Genomic DNA, 10,308 nt, shown 5'->3' with positions numbered 1-10,308 from the left:
CTTGTCCTCATGAAGGCAGTAGAGACATCTCAAATGCTCGTCCTCCTTGAAAACATTTTTCAATCCGCATCCTGGGCAGCTCCTGAACAGCTTGGATCCGGGCGTCGAACTACCCTCGTCTTGGGCCATGTCCATTGAAGTAGGCCACAGATCTTCCGGAATCTTCCAAGAAGCATAACTCGATGAAAACTTCACCCTTGAGGGGCGTAGAAGAATTCCGAAACGGGTCCCCGTTATCGGAAGTAGAAACGGTGGAGCTTGAGGCTCGATTAACCGAAAAAATGAGAAAATTTGCCTGAAAAAGCGCGGAAACGCAGTAAAAGCTCGAGAGCTAAAACACGAGGACTCCCAACACTTGAACGTGCGGTAAAAATCTGAGGATGGCTGCCAGGGGAGGGGCTTAGGTAGAGGGCAGTCATTGTCTGGGTGCAGCATGACCCAGAGATCAGTAATTGGTTACTACTAAGAAAGACAGATCAGAAACGAAACTGATACTGATTTTTTCTTTACCGAGGATTCCCGGCCTGACTGGGAATATTCATGAGCATGTGAATCCATGCCAGACCCCATGCTGGAGAAGGAGGATTTCCTCGAGCGACTCTTCCATCTTGACCTCCTCGATCCATGTCAAGATTTTCGACTAGATTCTTCAGAAGACTTGTAAATTTCCTCCCCCACCGCCAGCTTACCTCTCCATTCCCTAAGAGCCTTTTTGGACATGGCCTGACAGGAACTGCACTAGTCAACCCGATGGGCTGGGCGGAGACACCAGAGGCAATTCCGATGGGGGTCGGTTATTGACATTTTCCTACCATACTTCTGACATTTTTTTTAAACCTGTCTTGGGTGGGGTGGGAGTAGACAACGAGAACATCGTCGAGAAAAAACCTGATGCACCGTTCGTGACACAAAGCAGTTGGTCGGAAAAACGGAACTGGGGTAACAGGCACTGCTCGAGCCCTTTAAACAGCGGATGACGTCGATGGCGAGCCCTTGAGGGACTATGACTCTGCGGCCTCGAACACAGCACCCTCTGGTAAAAAAAAATGTTCAAAAGCGGCAAAGCTGGGAGACAAGATATCTAAGATGAGGAATACGTGGGAGTACACAATACATTCGAAATCTGCTTTTCTGTCAGAAAGCTGCCACATGCTAAAGATTTCCATCCAGTTTTTGCACACGTCGGCTGGATGCCACATACATTTTACTCTCTTGCAAAGGAGAAAACTAATTTTTACTCTCGAAATCCCATTTACTCTCAAAGTTTAAAAATAGGGAGAAAAATACCCCCACCTCATCTGGAGCACTACCAACAGTGCACAGAAGCAATTCCCAACACATTTCCATGTTGCCTTTGCTGACAAAATATGCAAGTATAAAAACACTTTCACGCTGGCTGTGCCCATACATGTTTAGGATGGTTGTACCGAAATATGCCAGTATTTCCATATAAGAACATGCATGTTTCCTTTGCTTATTGAATGCCTTGTTCTCATTACTGGCATCATGCACGGTGTCGCATAGCAATCTGCTATATAATTCTGTCGCTTTGCTAATTAAATTGACACTTGTGTAGCAAAGCTGGCGATGTAAATTACCCTGTTCAATGAAAACATAGCTCCGCTCCATTCCTGTATTGCCCTCAGGGCTCTCCCCACCCTCTTCTCGGTTCACTCCAAGTTCAAAGGGACTAATCGAATATCCAGCAGTAATCATCTCCTCCACTCTTAAAAGTACCAAAGAACTGCGCAGGAGTGCTAGCCAAGAAAAGCTGTATTTCAGATAAATGTAAAGCAAAAGTGATCAAGGTGATACTTTTATTAAGCCAACTATAGTCTGTTTGGCAAAGACCAGTACATAACTATTTTTTTTAATTTTATTTTTAAAGGCAAGGCCTGCAATTACACCCCTGAAAAAATGAAGTTGCATAATGCATAATTACAGTATTTCTTCTGGAAAACACTGCAATGTCTCAATTTCTGTCACTGAATTTTAGATTAGTGAATCTAGATCTCGCCGTCAACTAGATTTCATTTTGTAGGGGAAGTGCACTATATTGAAGATTGAACACTTAAAAATGGTATGCAGTGATAAAATCGCAGAAAAAATGTTGCATATACAAAATAAAACACGGCAAAAATGCGGTTTGACCCATTAAATGTGTACCCCATTACACCATTTAAAGTGAGCGGGGGTTGTTGGGGTGTCCCCTGCTTCCCTTACATGGTATATTGGTCCAGGGGTTGCAGGGGTGTCCCCCACATCCTTAACATGGATTGTGGCGGCAAAACCACTGTCCACAGCCATTTTTGCCGCGATTTTACCACATGGAACCTTAAAAATGTTCATGATCACACAGCCACATGTTTTTAATGGGAAACCTAGTTCTGGGACCAGCTGGTTGCATGCATCTCTGCAACTGTTGGTCAACCCACAAGCTGATCCCCAAACTACTTCAATCTGGTCACCCTGTTGCTTTAGACCAGTTACCCTTAAAGTGAGAAGTCTGCAAACTACAATATTCCACCTAGTTTGCCCAGTTGACTGCCTGCTATGCCATCCGCTCAGCTTAGTCTCTTTCTTTCCTCTTCCGTAATGAGGGCATAAAGCGAACAAGATGATTACACAAAGTAGTGATCAATAGTTTCATCCAGTCTGTACATTTACAGACCTACTGGAATACCATATAGTTTATATTGTCTCCAGCGCTTGCTTTGCAGCAAGATAATGTAGTCATAATATATTGGCACCTGACCGAGAGAGATGCCTATTTCCAGAGGCTGGGAACGCAAGAGGAGTCTGAAACTAGCTGCCTACCTTTCAAACGGGCACGCTGCATCTTTGCCTTGCCTTCACATTGTTCTTGGCGGCAGTGCCCCAGGCACAGTCTGCATTGGTGTGCCTCAACTCAACCCCCTACCACACCAGAGTCCGTCAGCCAGCTCTCCTCAACACTCACCTGTACACCCTCCTGTTCCCCCGGAAAGTTATTTCCATTCGCTTACATAGAACATACACCGTAATCCTATTTCTAATGATTGCATCTGCTTAGATTCACATGCTGTGCATAAAGTCTGACATCTAGTGGTAATCCCGCTCTGATTTTGGTCCAGGAGGACCGCTATTCAGCTGTGGGCTAGGCCACGCCCCCACCTCCTACAATGATCGCAGACCAGCCCGCCAGGGCCAAAGCCTGTGGGGGTTTAAGGGTGCAGGTGTTGCACCCCACTCCCGCTCTGATTTTGGCCCAGGAGGGCCTCAGTGTTCAGCTGTGGGCTAGGCCATGCCCCCACCTCCTACAAGGACCACAGTCCAGCCCGCCTGGGCTGAAGCCTGCAGGGTCTAAGGGCACAGGTGTTGCAGGGTAGAAGGGCTGATGCCATGAATTGTATACTGAAATCCATCTAGAGAGGTGGTTTATTGAACATCTGTTAAGGTGAGGAAATTGTATCCTGTGACTCGTACACTTTGTTAATCACACCCTTGTATCCATTCAATCTTGCCCAGTAACCTGTGGAACAAGTGCACCCAACAGTCACTATGGAGGTGCCAGGGTCCCACCCCCCGAACAACGAAGCTCTGTGGAGTATACCCATTTAGAGCAAAAAAGATACTGACTGAGACGCAAATTGCCTGACCCAGACCCAGACACTAGTAACCTCAAAGCTAAGCAGTGTATGATTACGGGCGAGGCATATATGTTAATTAAAGAAATCAACCAAATTCTTGGGAACAGCCAGGGCAATATGCAGAGTTATGGTCTAAAGGCACTGACGCAGCAGAAAACGATGAAGTTGCTCCATCTATAAGCATTGACTGCACATGGTCCACCAATACCCCATCGAGAGGAGCAGCTGATAATTCTGACAACCCTGCCGATTATGTTTCAACTAGTAGAACCAGTAGAAAGTTGCCTGAGATTCAACTCTGTTCTCCATTGGGGTATAATCCGAGCAAAGATGATGTAAAGAGTGACAAGCCTACAGTTTCCACTAACTTTACTGCAAACAAGACACATGGGTCTTGCAGGGATGGCATTCACACTGATATTGATATTGCTCGACACGACTGAAACCAATGCAGCTCAGACCACTGCAGATTTAACAAGGGGGGTCCTGGGAGTCTCTCTGCCAGACATTAGTCCTGGTTACGAGAGACTTACCCAGAGTCTTTAGCTCACTATCTTTTCACAGAGAAGAAATATCCCAAACATATCAGTCTTTGTCCTGCCCTGGGGCAGTCCAGCACCGAAATGCGAGGCAATTCTCCTCTGAACAAGAGTACCAACAGAAACCCCAGACACGTGTTTCGGTCTGGTTGGACCTCATCAGTAGGGTGGATCTGTGCCTCTCTAAGAATAGTGAGCAAGGGGTCCACGTCTGGATTCCCCTAGTAACTTAGGGTGAGACCCAAAGTTACTTAAATATGCAGATTTAACAAGGGGGGTCCTGGGAGTCTCTCTGCCAGACATTAGTCCTGGTTACGAGAGACTTACCCAGAGTCTTTAGCTCACTATCTTTTCACAGAGAAGAAATATCCCAAACATATCAGTCTTTGTCCTGCCCTGGGGCAGTCCAGCACCGAAATGCGAGGCAATTCTTCTCTGAACAAGAGTACCAACAGAAACCCCAGACACGTGTTTCGGTCTGGTTGGACCTCATCAGTAGGGTGGATCTGTGCCTCTCTAAGAATAGTGAGCAAGGGGTCCACGTCTGGATTCCCCTAGTAACTTAGGGTGAGACCCAAAGTTACTTAAATATGCAGATTTAACAAGGGGGGTCCTGGGAGTCTCTCTGCCAGACATTAGTCCTGGTTACGAGAGACTTACCCAGAGTCTTTAGCTCACTATCTTTTCACAGAGAAGAAATATCCCAAACATATCAGTCTTTGTCCTGCCCTGGGGCAGTCCAGCACCGAAATGCGAGGCAATTCTCCTCTGAACAAGAGTACCAACAGAAACCCCAGACACGTGTTTCGGTCTGGTTGGACCTCATCAGTAGGGTGGATCTGTGCCTCTCTAAGAATAGTGAGCAAGGGGTCCACGTCTGGATTCCCCTAGTAACTTAGGGTGAGACCCAAAGTTACTTAAATATGCAGATTTAACAAGGGGGGTCCTGGGAGTCTCTCTGCCAGACATTAGTCCTGGTTACGAGAGACTTACCCAGAGTCTTTAGCTCACTATCTTTTCACAGAGAAGAAATATCCCAAACATATCAGTCTTTGTCCTGCCCTGGGGCAGTCCAGCACCGAAATGCGAGGCAATTCTCCTCTGAACAAGAGTACCAACAGAAACCCCAGACACGTGTTTCGGTCTGGTTGGACCTCATCAGTAGGGTGGATCTGTGCCTCTCTAAGAATAGTGAGCAAGGGGTCCACGTCTGGATTCCCCTTGTTAAATCTGCTCAGACCACTGCACCACACAAAGAATTGCAGCCCTCCAATTGCTGCAAGAGACTTCATCGACGAGGAGGGGGGGGTTACACAGACTTATGACCCGTGGATGTGGGCTACTTCTCCCTCTTCCCCAGTCTACCATGGAATGCCTCCAACCTCTGCCATCCCTCAAGATGAAGAACTTGCAAGGGTAATAGGATGAAAGTGTAATCTTGTGCTAGCTGAATTAGCATCTATAAAAAAAGCTTCTTTTGTCATTTTGACCAAAAGCAAAGGAGCTGTAGTGGGGGGCGCACCCACCTACAATAAGAGGCTGGCACAGGGGGGCTCCCAGTGATTTTAGGAGGAAGCTCATTGCAACCTGGCGAGTCATTCCTAACTGATCTAAGGACTGGACAAATGAATAAAGCATCTGGGGCTAGTTATCGCCTTCCACCTTGGGTAGGATGGTCTGTAATTTGAATTGCTGTAATTATTGATGAGCTATGTGTTATGTGACGATGGCCTTATGGCCGAATAAAGTGAATATGATGATGGGAGGATAAGGGGGAGAGTGTGACCACCGCGATACATACGTGTTATTTATACACAAGTCTTGAACGAGGACACAGTATAAATAATAAGCTTGCTTCCAAGCCAAACCCCATTTCTCAATGGCAAATCAAGCAATAAGTCATTCAAGCAAAAAAGGCTTATACCATATGCTGCCTGGAGAGGATCTTATATTTTCGCCACAGTCTAGGTAGGATACACAGATCGATTTAAATAAAAGGTAATATAAAGATAAAGGCATCTCCCACAACCAATAGCAACCCCCAAGAAAAAAAAAACTGCTTTGTACTCTAGTGAGTCTTGTACCAAATTAGGATTTATCAATGGTGCCAGCAGCACAAACCATTGGCTTTGGAACAGAAAAACATCCACTCACTCTGTAGATGCACTGCTTGTGATCCCTCCCCCCCAGCACCCCATTTGAGTAAAATACACCCGTTTAAAAGTTAGAATAAACAAGCAAAAAAGCAAGCAATATTGATATTTTATTTCAACTTCCAGTAGAGAAGACTTTCTAATTTTGGAATTAAAGTACTTCCAACAAAGTCCTACAGCTTCACTGTGGATATAAAAGTAGAGGAAGAACAAAAACAATATAGTACAAAAAACGTAAAAACATTGTTTTAAAAAAAAGTTCGACATTGATTTGAACAGGAAGTTTGACTCCTGCAAATATTTAAACAGTGTTTGGCAAAAACAACAGTTGTAGAAATGAACGTTTTTAGTCACGTAAACTGCATAAAATTGCTTCACACCTTAAGCATACTTAACAATTTCACTTGAAATGTAATTCTTTTCATTTAAGGACCAAAGAAATTAACTTTCTTCCTCTTCCCCTTTGATCACATGAGAGCATGCAAGGAGCTAACCTGCTTCTAGGGGGAAAGGAGATGGTTAACAGGTAAGTAAAGTACACACTGGAACAACAAATAAAAAAACGCTTAGCATATTTCAAACAGTCTTGATCCACAAAGCTGTGCTCAAAGAATATTCTGCAGGTCTTAACCCTTCAAATACATCTATATTAGGTCTGTTCTACTGATAAACATCCAAAAACACTGTACATACAACTAGACTGGGGCATACGTACTATCCTGAAAACAGTATTGTCAATGAACACTTTTAGAAAGGAGAAAGTGATCAAGATAAAACCTTATCTTTAGGAAAAGCAACTATTACTAAACCAATGATTAGGTTTTTAAAAGTCTTGAAAAGTTCATAAGGGATCCACAAGCATAAAAGGGCAATACGATCACTCTTTCCTCTGCCACCTGGGAGGAAGACGGGATTTACCACCCTGTTAAGGCAGAGACAAACATTTTGAACATCTAAAACGTGACTTCAAAGTGCCAGATATTTGGGTCTGTACAGGTGACCTATTTAAAAAGGTCATTCGTTTTTTTGCCAAGTCATTTTTTTGCCACTATAACTAACCAAATTCAAAAATCCTGCTAAAAAAAATAAAACTGCGCTCACCAGTTTCCTCAAAATAACTTTAGAAAGTGAAACGTAAACGCAATAAATTCATGATGTCAAAAGCGCTTTACAAAGGCTGTCGAGTTACTGGTTCCCCCCTCGGAATCTAGCAGTTGGTCACAAAGGACAAGTATCTTTAAGGCCGTTTCAGCCTCTGGCAATTTAAGAATGTCTTCCAACTCGCACAGCCTTCAGGTACATGCAATGCGTACTAGGTTCCAGAGCCCAAACATTAGGATCCTTTAAGACACCGATGAAATAGGATTGTGAGGAGAACCCATCTGAGTGAGCACTTTATCCAGCCACTGCAAGGGACCATGAAGATGTATCTCGATCCAGCATGGAGTGCTAGTTACATCCTGACGGTGGTATTCTGCTCCCCAACCCTGAAAAACAAAAAGCACAGACATGAGAGGGAAAGACTGGCTAGTGTGTATATCTTACAAAGACTCCTTCACATACTCTTTTACAATTTATTAAAACACATCACAATGTCTTGTACCGTAAACCATATTTTAAAAGGTAACACTAGCTCTGTTTTCAAGGCATGTACGGTTGGTTTTGTGAAGGACCCCCCTTCCCCGTCCCTTGGCCACCGAATAATTTTAGTCTTTGCACTTCCAAGCAACAATCATGCTAGGACCGCTCTAAATTAAGCAGTACTATGTGGTTGTGCCATTTATGCTTGTATGCATTTTTAAAATTATGAAAACTAAACGGTTGCCAAATGACAAATAGAAACACCTCACTGCAATCTGCAATTAGCCGATGCCAACATTTGAATCTACATCCTTGGCTGTTACATTTTTCAATTAATTTCCATTTGTTGATAATGTTAAGGCCAAGCTGCAAGACCATATTGACTTTATCCTTCAATTAACTATGCAACAAGGTACAGCGGGATTAGTGGGCCCAGAAAAGTGATTGCCGCCCAGATCTGCACTCGCCACTAGCCATTTGAAAGTACTACTTGGGATGAGTCAGGAATGGTGTGCTGTATGCATGTGGAGAACTGAGGGGGGGGGGGGGGGGGTAAGCGACTTTTTATGCTTGGCTAGTAGCACACAATTTGAAATGTGTAGCCCAGGTAATTATATTACAAAACAAAAAGACTGTCTTAGGTTGTAGATGTGAAGAAGCAATGTACAAGCAGTAACACTTTATGAAACGTACATTGTATCCCACAAAATTAACATGTGCTTTGAGATTTAATTGACAAAACACCAAAAAGACGCTGAAATAACCGTTTTCCAGTACTGGATAAACTTGGCAACTGAGGGAAAGGTGTACAAAGACTACTTTGCTAAATTCAAACACCGGTGTGAGGTCACTCCAGCTTTCAGATTACCCGGAATCTGCCATTTAGAAAATACAAACCCTTTCCCTGTAAATGTGTTTATCAGGCAATATTTTCGTTTGCCTTCAGGGGAAAAACATTTTGGTACAGATGCACTACAGTAAAGAACAACTACAATATCTAACAGCCGTGAGGGGCATAAGGCAGTCTACTTGTTATTGGTAAGAAGGAAGGAGAGTGGGTTTGCATAGGGAGACTAAAGCCCTATCTAACCACAAAGAGAACACATGGATCCTAGTGATCTATTTCATATTGGTATGGAACTAAAGCAAGTGACCCTGTCCCCGTTGGAATATTACTAGTACCTGTTGGACCAAATTGTGCAAGGACATGAGCCAAATGGACTGGGAATCACCTTTATGCAAAAGCCCTTTGATAGCTCATTCATTATTGGCCAATATGAAAATTAAGACATTGACCACAAGTTCAAGATCACATTCTGGAAGCGCCTCAAAATATCACCCATAAACGTTTTTCAAGGACCTCCTGGATACACTTGAGTTTGCAAAAGGAGTTATAGTTATGATGGGGGCTTTTAATTTACCATGGTCTCGTGAATTGTAGAGAGCTCAACAGGGGGCTTCGCATAAAGGAGGAATAGCGGGCAAGTCTTTACAGGAGAAATTTGAAATGTTGGGCCTACGGGATGATTGTAGGGAAGTGCAGGGACGGGTGGAGGGATTTACCTTTTTCTCCTGTATTCATAAGTCAGTCACGCGTAGACTACATATCGATCACTGTGGAGAGTAAAGTTTCCAGGCAATCTCGCTGCATGTGGGGCTGGAGAATTCTGGTATAATTTAGGAGACCCAATAATTAGAAAGAACCTAGAGGGAAAAGTTTTTAAATACAGTGAGGGATACGAGCGAGAGTAAGGTGGGACGCTTTGAAAGCCACTATGGAGGGGGAAGCTTATCTCAGTCAAAGCTATGAGGGTCAAACAAATGAATGCGCTATAAGTACAGCGTGTGGGGAGGTAAGGAATGTAGGAAACGGAACCAACGACCCCTTCAAGGAAAACCTATAGGGAATATAGGCTCGCAGTGGGACAACTAAAGCTTCTCCACACTAAAAGGGCAGAAAAAGTCTACTTTTTCCCCAGGCAAAGATTCTATGCGAAAGCTAATTAAGCTAAAACATTTGGCGAGGCTGTCAAGGTGGGCGGCAGGTTCAAGGGTTATCCTCGCTGTGGAAGATGAGTTGGATAATAGGAAATCGCAAACCCCTGCAATACAAGAAGGCTTCACCCGTTTCTAAACCAAATTCCTCTAAGGGCCCTTTGGATTACCAACAGTTACAGTATTTGGATAAGGTACAGCTACCAAAATTGGGGCATGATTTTGGGTAGGTGTTGCGTGGGGTAATTATGGAGGATGAGGTCCGTTCTGTTATTAAAGCGTTATCCCTTAATAAATCACTGGGCCCAAATGGCTTTACCACAGGATTGTATAGAGTGTTCTGCGGATCTCTGGTCCCGTCCCTTAACAGTTTAATTATTTCCAGGAATCGGGGAACATTTCGGCCACCAT

General features: G+C 44.0%; 1 protein-coding gene across 2 annotated transcripts in view; it reads right to left on the bottom strand.

Annotated features, from left to right (window-relative positions):
* Nucleotides 1–6,418: 6,418 nt before the first annotated feature.
* Nucleotides 6,419–10,308, bottom strand: part of SMAD1 (SMAD family member 1) — a 540,132-nt gene continuing 536,242 nt past the window's right edge. For both annotated transcript variants that reach the window (XM_069631222.1, XM_069631223.1), the window contains one exon: nucleotides 6,419–7,808. In XM_069631222.1, coding sequence (XP_069487323.1) covers nucleotides 7,665–7,808 — 144 coding nt within the window. In that variant the 3' untranslated portion in view covers nucleotides 6,419–7,664. The remainder of the gene's footprint in view (nucleotides 7,809–10,308) is intronic.

The sequence above is a fragment of the Ambystoma mexicanum genome, chromosome 6q, assembly GCF_040938575.1.
Source record: "Ambystoma mexicanum isolate Mex_15411 chromosome 6q, UKY_AmexF1_1, whole genome shotgun sequence".
In the NCBI taxonomy this organism is placed as follows: domain Eukaryota; kingdom Metazoa; phylum Chordata; class Amphibia; order Caudata; family Ambystomatidae; genus Ambystoma; species Ambystoma mexicanum.
The sequence above is the reverse complement of the archived record's forward strand: the minus strand, read 5'-3'. Positions and strand labels throughout refer to the sequence as shown.